Source organism: Convolutriloba macropyga, unplaced genomic scaffold, assembly GCF_964194025.1.
Source record: "Convolutriloba macropyga unplaced genomic scaffold, txConMacr16.3 SCAFFOLD_638, whole genome shotgun sequence".
NCBI classification, from domain to species: Eukaryota; Metazoa; Xenacoelomorpha; order Acoela; family Convolutidae; genus Convolutriloba; species Convolutriloba macropyga.
This window is the reverse complement of record NW_027452336.1, coordinates 81,636-96,701: the sequence shown is the minus strand read 5'-3', so window position 1 is coordinate 96,701 and position 15,066 is coordinate 81,636. Positions and strand designations below refer to the sequence as shown.

Genomic DNA, 15,066 nt, shown 5'->3' with positions numbered 1-15,066 from the left:
CAAGTTTTTCCGCTGTCGCTTTATGGCAAGCACTAGTGCAGCTTTTTGTACTTGATACGCTTCTCACAACGTGAGAAAGTGCCATGGACATTTACTGAGAGGATCGTCGAGTTGGTTTATTATCAACACTAATGGTGGGTAGATCGAATTTATCACACAAAATTATGGTTTATGGACACTGATAAATTTGTGGTATGAAAAAGAATGAAGCAACGACTCGGTTAAAATTAGATGTTATTACATATTAAAGTCACTTCACTAAAATTAGGTAAGAAAGTTTTGCTCCTATATAGAAGCTTAAATTAATCTCCTAAGTTCTCAACATCGCGATATATCACAATAAGGACTTTCACAAAACGTTTTTTCCATAAGCACTGTCTAGAAATCTCCGGCTGAACGAACTAAAACTTAATTCATTTCCAGATAAAAAAAGAAGGCTAGAACTGATGCTGAACTCCATCCCTTTGAAAAGGAGTAGTTTAAACATATCGAAGTCGGTGACCACTGGAAGTCCTAAATTCAGTCCCAGCATTAGTTCCATAGACTTTCAACCCGAGTCTTATCAGCGTTCCGATGTGTCATCAGAGTCCGCTGTAGGAAAGCACCAAATAGCTCATTCATATTCGTACCCCACGCTTCAGTAGCAAGTTTCACTAAGTGGACCGCTGGCTCAGCAAGTCAATTGATCTTGGATGGTAGATGGCTGACTCCATCTTTCATCTCTTTAATCCCCAGTGATTCACCATCTCTTTTAGGTTTTAAGTTACCGCTTACAAACGTGACCATTGTCTGATACTATTGTTTTGGTATCTCAAATCCTGCAAACCTTTAATCCAAGTAAACCTACACTGTTGGTGTTCTGAAAGTTCTATTTACCTCAGGGAAGGCTTCAATCCAACCTGATCCCACGTTCAATATCACTAAGATATTACCTTGGTCCTTAACATAACCCAAGTCCATCTTGATTCTTTCATAAACTTCTGCTTCTGGCAGAAGTAAAATTCTGTTCCCCCAGATTAGACCTGTAACCTTGGCATCCCTTACGAACATCGATAAAATCTTGACTAATGCCAGGCCACGCAGTACAGGATTCAGTGTTCTGCATATTCAAATTTTGTCGGTCGGTGGTCTGGACACCATTGTCGTGGTCTCGAGCACAACAATTCAAATATACAATTGAATTCGAATATACAAAATTAGCAGGCATTTATGGTCCGCATCGGTATTAAAATCTACAGATTTGTCCATATATATTAACCTATATGAGTAATTTTACACCTCAAGAATGAACAAGTTTTTCCGCTGTTGCTTTATGGCAAGCACTAGTGCAGTTTTATTTTATTTTGATACGCTTCTCACAACGTGAGAAAGTGCCATGGACATTTACTGAGAGGATCGTCGAGTTGGTTTATGATCAACACTGATGGTGGGTAGATCGAATTTCACACAAAATTATCGTTTATGGACACTGATAAATTTGTGGTATGAAAAAGAATGAAGCAACGACTCGGTTAAAATTAGATATTACATATTAAAGTCACTTCACAAAAATTCGGTAAGAAAGTTTTGCTCCTAATTAGAAGCTTAACTTAATCTCCTAAGTTCTCAACATCGCGATATATCACAAAAAGGACTTTCACAAAACGTTTTTCCATAATTTAGAGTGAGCTCTTGACTTTTGTTCAATTATATTGTTATTTTGTTTCCCTGTGAATCCATGCTTTCATTTATAGAAATTTTTCCTGATAGAGCGAAGCTATGTTTGAGATGCATTGAAGTTGAGTTCAGAAGATTTGATTTTGATTACTTTGCAATGGCTATTCATAAATAGTAAACTTTTCTCAGCTGCACTGCGAATTTTTTTTACTCATGCTATTATTAACATAGCTGGCAGATTGCCAGAAAATAGCGGCAATAGATTCTTATATCGGCAGTCTAAAAAAACAGTAAAAAAGACAGACTAAAAAATTCGTCTTTTCATTAAAAGCTGATCTGTTATAATTTGATTAAAAATCTGTATAAGTTATTGCTGCATCTATTAGCTGATTTCAAGATTTTCAGGCTCTGCAAAACACTGTGGCATCAATTTCCGAGGTTGACATTTCAATATAGTATCGAATAAAATTTATTTCTACAAGAAACCAAATTAAAAGCAAAAAAATTGGGCCACTTAGACGAAAAAACGGCTTAAAACGGTTATCTATATGTGCAATTCAGTCAAAAACTACTTTTCAAAGTCAAAAAGTCATTCACTAATACAGCGCATGATCAAAAAACTTCTCTCGCTTAGCGAAAATCTGCTCACAAAGACAGCTTTTCTCACTTTTGCTTTTAGGTCAAAATGCCGCGTGAACAAATCTACTTTCTGTAAAAAGACCGAGAGAAAACCAATACTCCTCTTCGAGTCGTAAAAAAACCAAGAGAAGGCCAATAATAGCCCCAGCTATCGCTGTGCGGCTATTAAAAAGGTAATACGAGTTTTTTTAGTTCCTTCAGTTCCCCGAAAGCATCAAGTCAAGTTTTTGATTTCCATATGGTATCGACAACACTAATACACAAAAATTTAAGTTTCTGTTCTGCAATCCTTTCTTCTTGTTCACTTACTTTATCATTTTTTCTATTGTTTAAAAGACCGCGAATTCAATATTTACCCTGTACTGAGCACTTTATAATTGCAAGACCAATCAGCAGATGTTCATAATTGACTGACCTCAAGGCACAGCATATCTCTGACAAATGGGACCTGTCTTCAATGACATAGTTGGGCCATCCATATGCAGCACTAGCAAACTTGAAAAAGTGCATCACTCTTTCAGCATCTTCTACACTCAATTGCTCCTCTAGAGCAAAGTTATCTGCCTCATTGAAGAAACGCTCCGCTTCCACATGGTGCTTCCTATAAATCATTGTACTCACAAGGAAATGTGACATTTTACCCAAAGCCAAAACAGAAATTGATTCCTTTCGATCATTATTTCGAACACAAATTACCAGTTAGCATTACATGTATGCTTTATTATAATTATGATTACCCGGATACATTTATTGTTCCGACCTACTTGTGGGGGAACGAACTATACACTCAATGGTTTTTTTTTTGTTCAGTCAACTATTGCGGATCAACATATTCACCTTAGAGAGTTGAGACTGGTATCATTAGAAAACCCATCCAGCGTAGAGTATGGAATTAAAAATATTTTGATTTTCGTTTTTTAAAGGGAGTTATCGAGGTTTAAAGTTTTGTAAATAGTAGTCGGAATACGGTTGTTTTTATTCAGTTTCCGAATTTTTTTTTTAGACCAAATTTTCGTCAATTTTGCAAAAAATTTGATAAAAATGTTAACAACAATGCTATTGGTTTTACTTTTAACGATAGATGAGGCTTATCGATTGATCAGAGTCTTTTGGTTGATATTTTTGCAAAATTTTTCGAATTTTTCGAAAACTCCAAAAAAAGTTAGTGGTACTTTCGTTACATATAGGCATCAATTTTATTGGTTTTTCGAAAATTTAACTCAATAATTAAACAAAGTACATCATTTTTGGTTCAATGAAATAAGTCATTCGCTAAGTGGTCTTTTTCCGCTTTCGCATGGAATAATTAATTGTCTTTTATGGACGCGCAGCAAAATTGGGGCTAGGTTTGGACACATCTTGGATTCTTACAGTCAATAATTATTCGGATTATATTGGGCGCGGTTTCTTTCAAAATATAATTGCATTTTTGTTATTATTTTGATGATTTCAAACGCCTTATTAATCAAAGACCGAGTTGGGTTCTTTATGAGCTCTAGGTGGACCAATTTAAAGCTTTCAGTTATTATCTAATGCCTCTTAGGACTTTCAATAAATTTGTTTTAAGATGTCAGCGAAAATTTGATGTTTGCAAATTTTTTCATCTTATTTCGGTCCACATGTAGCTTAGTCTCAAAAGGTACAGAGGAAAACTTATTCCAAGTGATGTGACAAACACAATGTTTTAATTTATAACTAATGGTTACTTGGCTTTCTCACTACGAAGTTTTCCGATTTTTGCGTACTGGCATATATTGGAGGTTGTAAATTGTTCCCTTTTCAATTTTTCACAATGAGGATAGTTCAATTTGAGCGTAAAGGAATGCGGAATAGAACATCTGTAAAGAATTCAGTGAATAGCATACAGTTTTAACGGCTGCAACACCGTCCCTCTCGCATTTTTTTTGTTTTTGCCAATTGTCGGTCTTTTGTTGTCGTACGTTTTACTCAGGACCAACAAAAACCTTCACTCCTTCTATGGTTGTTTATAGGAATCTAATTGCCCACATCGATTTACACCTATCGGTTTTGGTGACTGTCAATTATTGATCTTTTCTAAAGAAAATATTTTTGTACTTCCAAATTTTTGTTGTGATTGTCGTCAACAAGTAAATTAGTATCACTCTTGACAAAACGACCAACTTTTTGTTGAGTCAAACAACATTTGTACTGTTGGTTATGTTTCGACCGACGTATTTAGAGCTCAGAAATGTGTTTTCATAAGAACTTTTCGACGCTGGTCAATTTTTGTGGTCTTTTCTAGTCTTTTTCATAAAGAAACATTTCAAGGATGACAATGAAAAAACGCAAGCGGAAAATTCGATTGCTTTAAGTCACTTTTTAAGTCAAGTTTTCACTTGCTTAAAATGTCTTATGGTTTTAATGATTCAACACTGTCTTCAAAAAAAATTTTGTGAAACTTTGAGTTCTGTCCGAATTACAAATTTGATATGATTTTCTTCTTATGATTCGGTCTCATTAATAACAAGCACAACCAGCTTTCTGAGCAGTTGCACGTTCATCTGTTTTTGTTGTAAGTTGAAAGCTTATGCTGTTTGAATTTTTGAAAAATGTTGTTGTGGAAAAAATCAGTGGATTTTTTCATCTTCGTCATTTTTCTTATTTCTGTCAAATTTCTAGCATGGCGTTTGCAACGAAAGGTCGCATCAAATTTCCACTGATCGAAGATCCAATCTATAGACTGATTTTACTCTCAACTAATGGTTTTCTTTGGCTGTGGTATTAGGCATTTTCATAAGAGAAGTGCCCATTCATTTGCCCATTTCTGATTTGTTTTTGTTTTCTTATCACATTATCATACTAATGGGGTTGCCCAATCAGCGTTGAATAAATGTTCAATTGAAGATATTTAATGTTCTCCTTGAATAGTTTATGTTCTCTTTGTTGTCGTCTGACATATTACGGATAATGACAGTTCTTAATTGTTTCCTGTGAGGTATGAGCTAACCTCGCTAACGAGCCGGGTTGATAAGTACTGGTTTTAATGAATTTGAAATTGGCTGTTTTCGAAAAAGCGCAAAGTTGAGAATTTTTTTAACTTTGCGCTTGTTGCTCTTATTTGTCGATCTGTTACCCAGTTTCATTACTGACGGGTCTCATATCTTACCAAATGAAGTAGATGCTAATTTGTTTAGTTCAGGTTTTATCTGATTCCATTCGTTTCTTTAAATATCGACATCAAGTTTTGGTCGTAATTAATGCTCGCTATTATTTGATTTTTTATGTTTGTCTTACATAAATAAAAGTACTCTCATAAATGGGATCTCTCATCTGCCTTCCAATCCAGTACTATTTTTTTCATTTATTTGTTTGTTGAACGATACGTAAATTTTCGGTAAATTTTTACAGTCTTCCTCATTTGGTAGACAATTAAATCAAAACGTGGAAGAGCAGGGTCGAAACATTATGTGCGAAGGCACATTACCGAGCCTCCCTCTTGTCTAACATTTAGTTGCAAAAGTCCCATAAGCCGTTGATTCAGGGCCTTGGCAATAAAGTCATAAATGACCCCGCTTACATATAGCTTTGCTTAAGTCTCTTTCTGAAAAGTGTATTCATATGCATTCAAAATTTTTGGCAAAACATTTAGTACATTTTGATATGGGGTATTCTGCCTTGACAACGCTCATAATACTCTAACTCATATGTGTTCCATCACTCAATTAGGATTTACGTGTATATTAAATGGTAAACATACCTGGCAAGGAGTATCAAGCCAGCAGTGACGTCACTCAGAGCCAGCTCATTGTGCCTGAACTCAGTCTGGAAAAGCCTGGCCACATCTTCGAACTCCTCGTAATATTTGTATCTACACATGAGCATCCTCAAAAGTAAAACTCGCGTCTTCCAAATCTTACTCGCATGCACTGGGTATTCCTCGCAGTCACCTAAAACAATTGAGCAAATCTTATCATCAAATCATTGGCTTAATGACGGTTTCAGGTCTGTTAAGTTTCGTCCCCACTAGGCGTAAAAATAGGGCAAGGAGGGTTCAATTTACATGAGCTTTCAACTTGGGGTGAGTTGAGACATTGTCGATTTCAAAGAAAACATCTTTACCCAATCCCCCCCCCCCCCCCTCCGTAATCTAGAATTCATTAAATTAAATAGCCCCGATTGTCGACAATCTTTCTGGTGTGCCCACAATATGTTAAATGATCTAAGGCCTTGACAAATTTAAAGCCGAAAAACCATTCCAACTGTTGGAGTCTTCGTTATCCATATTCATTATTCGGAGTTACTTTTGCAATGAAGCATTATTAAGCACAGCAACAAAGATGAGAAATTAATGATAATTCATTAGGGAATGAATAGGAGCATAATTACAAATGGGTTCAATTTCAAGCTCTACTTGCCGTTTCACCTCCTGTTCAGACAAGCACAATTTACATCAGGAATTGCAAATACAATACAACCTAAGCAAAACATTGCACGGATATGACGAAATTCAGAGGGCGCATATATATATATATGAAGATAGGCTATGGAAATATTTGGCAATTTATGGGGGCATTTGAAAGAAAATTTAGAACGTGTCAGCTTTATTTGGCGCATAACATTATGATGTACTATTTACAAATATAAGACACTTTAAACACCACCAAATATCGAAAAACATCAACATTACTATGGGATAATTATGTGCTGGTCAATTACCAACCAACCCAAGCGCGTCTTTTGTTTTGCGCATGTTTTTAATAGTTCTGCTGTTTCCAAAAGCCGGCCTGACTGAGTTGCTTTCAGATGTGTTCTCGAAAACAAATTGCAATCCATTTTTCAAATTCCTTCGAAAGAATAGAACTTTGTTTAAGACATTTTGAAAAATTTTGCTGCAGAAATGACCAAAACAAATATTAGTCCAGCAAACATCCATCAACCAAAAAAAGTTTCCTCACGTTATATTACCACCCCTCACAGCACTTTGGCTTCCACGAAGTTTTTTGAGCATATTTACTGATGTTCTAAGGCCGTTCTTTCTCTGTGGCTTTGAAACTATATGATTACTCAAAAATGTATTGAAATTCACTACTTTCTTAAAATTTTTAGGTAAAAACGGATTTTTTGTTTGAGACCAACAGCAGTTTTAAAAAGTTTTCAACTTTTTGTGGAAGATCTGAGCTACGAAGCATCAATGTCGATTACTACTACGGAGTAAGTTGTTCATGTACTTACCAGACGCAGCAATTTTAAAAGATTTGCGAGCAGCACATGAGATTAAAAAACCATTTACACAACTGAACAAAAAGTCACTCCAATCACAGCGAAAAAGTCCATTACAAACACAACAAGACAGAACAGAGCATGATTGAATGAACAAAAAGCTGGCTTTTCATAGATGGTTCCTCCGCTATTCAAAAACAAGGAGTGATTGATAAAGAGTTGTTAACTTGGATTTTTATGAGAGTTGGCATTCTTGCCGACTTAACATGTATTGCTAAACTATAACGTCATCAATAGTCTTAACAAAAACTACTCGAAAATGGAGCAGTAGTGATGAGTCCTACAAACCTTATTACATTTTTGCTCATTACATGTAAAAGATTATGCTGATATTTTGCAACTTTACATAACTTCGCACTTAAATTTATTTGGACCCCTATGGTTTTTGACAACAAAAATTTCACGAGACAGAAACCATTATTTTTCTACACTTCTACACATTATTTGACACATTAACATAACCGACTAAATTCGGGCAAATTTCTCTCAAACGACCGTCGAGCAGTTGGCTTCGGTAGCATCAAGCTGAGACTTAGGGATGGAAGCATGCCTAGCGGATTGCGTTTGGTCAAGCGACGGGAGGAAGCGTTGAAAGGACTGTACGAGAGGGGGTTCAAATCGCCAGGTGCAGGATGGAGGACGTGATTGTGTTGGGGCGGGGGCTGGAGGCAAAATTTTAAGACTAAGAACAGCCCTTGACACCATGAAATTGTCTCATCAAAACAGTTTTAGTGAATTGCAAACTTAAATATTAGTAAGGCGTATAACTAAGAGAGCTGCTCAGCCAGTTCATGCAGTCTTCAAAGACAAAAATTTAAAAGGGTCAAACAAAGAATCCGTCCAGCGAAAAATTGCATAAAAAGACCACAGGACTAAAATAATTGCTACAAACTTTGATTGAGAGCAATAAAAACTGAGAACATAAACCCACTAATGTCGGAAAAAGTGCTCTCGAACGACAGGCGATGCAATTTAATTCAGGAGCTGTAGCCTAGATAAAATTTTCTTTATGGGTGCAAAAAATAGTTGACCACGCCGGGATTCGAACCATTGACCTCCCGATCCCTCACCAAAGCACTGCCCACCGGGCTATCAGGACTTTTTGTTGCTATGCTGCACACGTTTTTATTTTAGCAACAAGCTTTACTTTGGAGTGAGAGCAATACAGATCACTGAGAAATGAAGAACGAAAGCTTGGAAAAGTCACAAGTCAAAGAATGTTCAAGAAAAGCGCAAAAAAGGTTAAGTGAAAAATTTGCATAAAAAAGACCAACATGTTTACAATAATTGCTACGAACTTCGTTCGAGAGCAATTAAAAAATATTATTTCTTAACATCGCTAAGTGAGTGTAGTCTAGTTATCTAACAGTTCCGATCGTCTCTCAATAATATTTAATAAGTATTTAAATAATCAATGGAAGCTTAATTTGAAATAAAATATAAAGGACTACCAGAACCCATATTTGGTTTCAAAAGACGAGTTTTCAAAATATTTCCTTTTAAAAAAATGGCTCCAGGACCAGAGAGTTTTGTACTATAAAAAACCAATGACGGGCAATTAAGTCAAAATTGGGGAAAAGCAAAAAAAGTGTTGAGGTACTTTAACAGCCATGTTTTTTTTCAATTTACTGTCCTCTAGCTTGGAAGTTTTTGACTTTAAGATTTGGATGTCATCATGACAGCAATAAATGCTCCGCTCTGTGATTTTCATATCTGCACAAAAATTATTACATTCATTTGTTCGGCTCCAAATTTTTTTAGATAATTTGACTCACTGTTCCCAGACCATTCCAGAAATTTTATTCAAGAAGAATTTTTTTCCTTACGGCAAAATTTTACCTTAGCGGTTAAATAAATACAGGTTTCTTGATTCAAGACCCACCTGCGTTGACCGGTGACTTGAAGATTTACACAAATATTTTTACGACAAATTGATTGTAATAACGATGATGAGCAAAAAAATCAGTATTTCGAGGTAAAGAGTCACCAGCAATTCCAGAGAACGATTACTCTGCCTCTGTTGCTTTGTGCATTCCCGGAGAGTTTCTTGATACATACTGAAATAATCCTACGTTTGCTTCACTTATGTTAGTCTTAGGATCAGGAATGGTTTCTTATAAATTTTTTTGTTGAGCGATAGTAGCTTTGTTCAGCTTTAACCATATAAAAGTTACGGTATTTTTATGTAAGGCTCTTTCCAATACTTATTTTTCTTTTAGTTAGATAGCACAAACGCTGATTGCTAGAATAATGAAGGCCGTTTTGTGTTAGAGTAATCATCCGTAATACATACATTATAATCCACTCGTGATGTCGAGTCGGACATCATTCAAATCACCCGGTGGAGGAGGGTGGTGAAGGGCGGCCAAACGTCTAACAACTGCCCTTCAATTTACAAGAGACTGGTAAGGCGTAAGTCTCTAAGAGAACAGCGCGGCCACTTTATGCCCTCCAGGCTTTTCCTGTTTATTCCGTTTTTGAGGCATAAGAGTTCAAAGAGCCAGATAAAAATCGGTCAAACCGCAGGACTAATATAATTGCTCCAAACTTTGTTTTACAGCCATTAATAATTATAAATATATTTAAAAATTCATTACATACTTCAACGAGTTAGTTTTTTTTAAAAAAAAACTGGAACTACATTTGAAGGGCAATTGCTGATATTTGAATTGAGTTTAACTGCTAGACATTCTGAATGACAGCAACTTAGATGACGCAAAACACAAGAGTGACATCTCTTCAAACACAAAACAGATAAAACCATCATATAAAAATTGTAAATAGATTTAAGTATAGACTGCTAAACCTACACGGAGTTGATCCAAGGGGGTCAAAGATCAACATCATTCCAATCAGGAACAATACGAAGACAAACCAAGAGAGCACCACCCATAAAATCATTAGGACATGTAGTGCCAATTCACAAGGGAACTTGTAGCTGACCACAAATGTACCCATTCCAGTCCACCCGAACTCAACAACACAGAGAACGCATCTGAATATGAAGAAGGCTGGAATATGTCTTCGAGGGTATTCGTCCATAATCCCACCTCTTCTACTGAGACAGAACACAATCACATCCACAACTATAATCACCTAAGCAAAAATTTGGAACATCATACGTCTCAAGTCGACGAAAAAACACCTCTTACTTAGATAATCAAACAAGGAGGCTCGGTAACGTGCGTTTGCATATAAAGTTCCGACCTCGCTCATTTACATTTTTCACTTAATTGTCTACCAAATGAGGAAGAGATAAAAAAATTAACATATCTACAAATCATTCAACAAACTATTAAATGAATAAAACAATCTACATTAGAGACCGATGAGACCTGTGTCTACCATAATATGACTACCAGAAAAGACGCAAAACTCGTTGTCCAAAACCAAATCAAAATGGCATCAGATAAAACTTACACTAAAGAAGATTAACCTCTTCTTTGTTAGAAAAAAATGGGACTTTTCCTCAATGCGACTTGGTAACAAGTCCACAAAAAATGAGCAAAAGGGGCAGTTTAATAAAATGTTGCATTTTTGAAGAGAATTCAAGTCAAACTGATTAGAAAGATTATGCATCAAATGAAATCATTGAGAGATTCTTTTATACCATAGAGAGCGATTGAGACGTTTTAATATCTAGGATATTTCATACGACTACAAAAAAGCGAAAAATACAGGAAAAAAATTGCACGAAAACTATGTCCCAGCCAATTAAGCTGTTCACTACACGCAATAAGAACTTCCCATTGCATTTGTTTTTCGAATGACCAGAGGTCCGCCCAATAAAGCCCTCAAGACAGCAGTCAAAACGTTTAAACAACAGAAAATATTAACATCAACAGGACATTAGGAAGATCTCTCAATAATGATGCTAAGTTACGAAAAAGATAGAACATTGTAAAATACGGAAAAAACGCAAACCAGAACAAAAAGGGATAAGTTGAAGAACTTCCATTAGATTCTCTGAAAACAAACTATATCTACATTCGACCTTATTTTTACGTAAATAGGAGCTGACATTAATGGAGCCGTGAAAAAAATGCCAGTAATTAACAATAAAAAAAAAGCAAAAAATTTTGAAAAAAAGGCAAACCAAAATAAAAAAATTCTGGTTTCAAGATTCCATGATAATATCAAATCTATCCCTGATTTTGCCACGCGCCCAAAAAACCACCCAAGTTTTCCAAATATATGCGAATTAGACCAATTGTTGAGTGAAATACTTCATATATTTATAAAGAAACAATGATTCATTTTGTATAATTACCGAGTTAAAATTGTAAAAAAACGGCAAAATTTTAATTCCAGAAGAATTTTATAGGGCACCGAGTCTCAACTAGCTCTTTTGGAGTTTAGAGAGACTATGTCAGCGGTTTCTAGTTCTCCACTTTCTGCAAAATCAAACAAAGTGAACGAAAAAAGCATATTTTATCCAATTTTTGATTTAAAAAAGTCCGAATTTTGAAAATCATCAAAATTTTCACCCAAAGAAACTCAAATCAAACAATTCAGCAAAACTCTTCTGTCTCTAACGGTAGAAATAACACTCTAGCGTTAAAAATTTTAATTTACTTGAATAATATTGGCAAAATTGTGCCAAATTTTAGCAAAAATTACTGAAAATGTTAATAAAAAGTGTCGAATATTCACAAATTTCAACCTCGATAACTCCCTGTAAAAAACGAAACTCGAAAAAATTTTGTTAATTCCACATTCTTGGATGTACGTGCTTTTAAATGATACTACTCACAGCTTTCTACGGTGAATATATCGATCAGCCAAAATTGTCTGAACAAAAAAACACATTTGAGTATTTAGTTCCTCCCTCCCCACTAAAGTGGGGGTCGGAACAATCATGCATCTTGTTTCAAAGACTTTTTATATCCGTCCATAATCGTTTGCTATTCAACTTCCGATTTCAATTTCTTTGTTTCGCCAGGAACTTACTTCACTTAACATCCTTGGATTCTTTATCAACTTGAACGTTTTATGACTCCAGTGAAAGAAACAAGATGGCTGGTGCGAACCGATGTGCACCACAAAATGTTCCAACATAGTCTCTAGCTAGTCAATTTTCTTTGAAAAAATCCCTTCTCATCATCGTTGAACAAATTGAAGCAGGTCCTGCAGCATTTTGCGACTAATTTCCTTTCAAAAAATCTGCTCAAAAATCTAAAAACATAACCGACTAATGTCGGGCAAATTGCTCTGAAACGACCCGCAAGCGGTTGGCGTTGTGAGTGTCACACGTATATAAAAAAGATGTACTAAAAACCTTGGGTTTCAAGGTTAAAGATTTAGTCCAAAACTTGATTTATTACATGATTTATGGCTGACACAAGGTTGATAGGCGTCAGAAAAGGAAATAGACCTGTGATTAGACAAAGCTCGGGCTTCGAGCGAAATCAACGAAACTGACAAATCTTTGTTGACTTGGTTAATTGACCACGATGATAGAACCGATATTGGGTTCATACCAAAGCGAGGATTAAATTCATTCATTGAACACCAAACTTACCATCAGAGCTAACCACTCTATTAAATCTTAATCTATTTAAACCAACCTTTCTTCATCGTAATCTACTTAACAATTTAACTTCCAACTTAGCATTTTAACCGAGTATCATGCTCAATTATCCAAAAAAAAGAGTATTGCGCATGGGCGGCTGTTATAGTGGCGACAGAGATTAAAAGTAAATAGAAAACCACGACCCTATAATATTGAGCGTTGTACTGATTTCTAAAAGAAATCTATTTTGGTTTGAAAATCACCTGTCGACACGAGTCTGACGTCTCAACATCACGACACGAAAGAGGAAATTTGAACTGGTGTCGGGATTCGACAAGGAACACTGCCATCTTCGAACTTGTAAGAGAGTACTCCCTAAAATTTCGAATATCGTAAATCGGTTCCGTACGTTTCTCGATAATAAAATAGCGTTCAAAATCAAGCGAATTTGAATTCGAAATAATTTGACTTAAAATACAGCATTTAACCTCGAGTTATTTGAAATTTTTTAAGAAAAAAATAGTGTCAACAAGGTCCAAAAGCTGCTGAGTTAGAGTGTCAAAAAGTAGTTCGGGTTTCGATCAAAATTATTGAAATAATTTGAAAAACACAAGCTTTTAAATAAAACACTGATGGCGCGGCACTCCTCAAAAACGGTGTTACTGGAGCCTTTTACGGGTTCGAAAGATTTTGAAAGTTATTTTACACTTTGAGCTCTTGTCACAATTTCAGAAGTGGCAAAGAAAAGAAACAGGAAACGGCGCCGAAACTAAAATTGATTAACGGCCGCATTATTTTGCGTTAAACCTACAAAATTCGGCTATTGATTTCTATCGTACTTTTGGAGGACACTAGGAAGAGCTATGAAGAGACCGTAAAAGCTTTCAGACAACATTATAATGAGAAACTTGTAGTTTTCCAGGTGAGGCTATCTAGGAGAGTCAAGCAGCCGGGTAACAAATTAACAGATTTGATTTGCAAACTTTAGCCTCGAAAGCGTACCCTCAGGAGTCTAATGAGATAAGAAAACATCTCATTTTGAGGGGATTCCTCGAAGGCATAGAAAAAAGTCAGGTGCAACTCGACATGAGAAAGAACTTGGATGACTTTAGACAAAGCTTTAGAAAGAGCACTGCATACCTAAGCAGTCACGAGAATTGAGGAGGATAATGAGCCGCAGTTTTCTGCCATCTAGTCAAATGAAAACACTCAACTAGTTAAATCGATTAACGATTTAGTGCGAACACTGCAGACTAAACAATCTAACAGGCAAGATAATCAAAAGTTTTCATCGCAAGGAGCTAGGCCAAAAGAGTTTCTGCGCAGACGTGACCGTAGTTCAAGAGAAACCTGATAGAAATAGAAATTATAATAGCTATAACAGAAGCAGAGCTGATAATAGACAAACCAATTACGACAGTAGAGCGCGATCGCCAACACCAGGAGGCGAGGTCAGAAGCCGAGAGCGGTCGCACGAGAGTTGTGCCGAGCAGCGAAAGACAGCGGTGAGCTCTGACAAAATGTCGCCGTTGCGGTCAGCAAAATCATGCACCTAAGGAATGCAAGAATTGCTTTGAATGTGGGAGTCCAAATCATTTCAAACGAAATTGCCCGTATTTAAACGAGAACTAGCTGAAGATGGCAGGGCTTCATTGTCAGCTAGCTAATTAAAACTTTGCGTGGCGGAAACAGCCTAGTGGAGGCCTTGTTTGCCAAAATAATGATAAAAGGCAAACTGATAATGGCCTCAACTTATAGTGGAATTAGTGTTAATCTTTTAACCCACACACTCTACCAGCAAGTGGGAGAACCGAGCCAGATCAGAGTGTGCAATAAAAATATAGCTGCCAACAATGGAAAAATGCCTGTAAAAGGGTCAACAGCTATTCAGGTCTAACTTCAAAAATTTACATCTGAGATAACAGTTGAGTTTCTAGTGACCAAAATTGAGATAACGCCTTGTTTATTGGGCATGGAATTCTTATATAATTTTGACTGTTAGTTAAACCCCCAGAAAA

General features: G+C 36.1%; 1 protein-coding gene across 1 annotated transcript in view; it reads right to left on the bottom strand.

Moving 5' to 3' along the window:
* Positions 1–2,530: 2,530 nt before the first annotated feature.
* LOC142357397 (diacylglycerol lipase-beta-like) overlaps positions 2,531–15,066 on the bottom strand; it is a 34,698-nt gene continuing 22,162 nt past the window's right edge. Inside the window, exons 2-4 of the mRNA XM_075409043.1 lie at positions 10,347–10,632; positions 6,014–6,203; positions 2,531–2,896 (exon numbers count right to left, since the gene is read on the bottom strand). Of these exons, the coding sequence (XP_075265158.1) occupies positions 2,641–2,896; positions 6,014–6,203; positions 10,347–10,632 (732 nt within the window). The 3' untranslated portion in view covers positions 2,531–2,640. The remainder of the gene's footprint in view (positions 2,897–6,013; positions 6,204–10,346; positions 10,633–15,066) is intronic.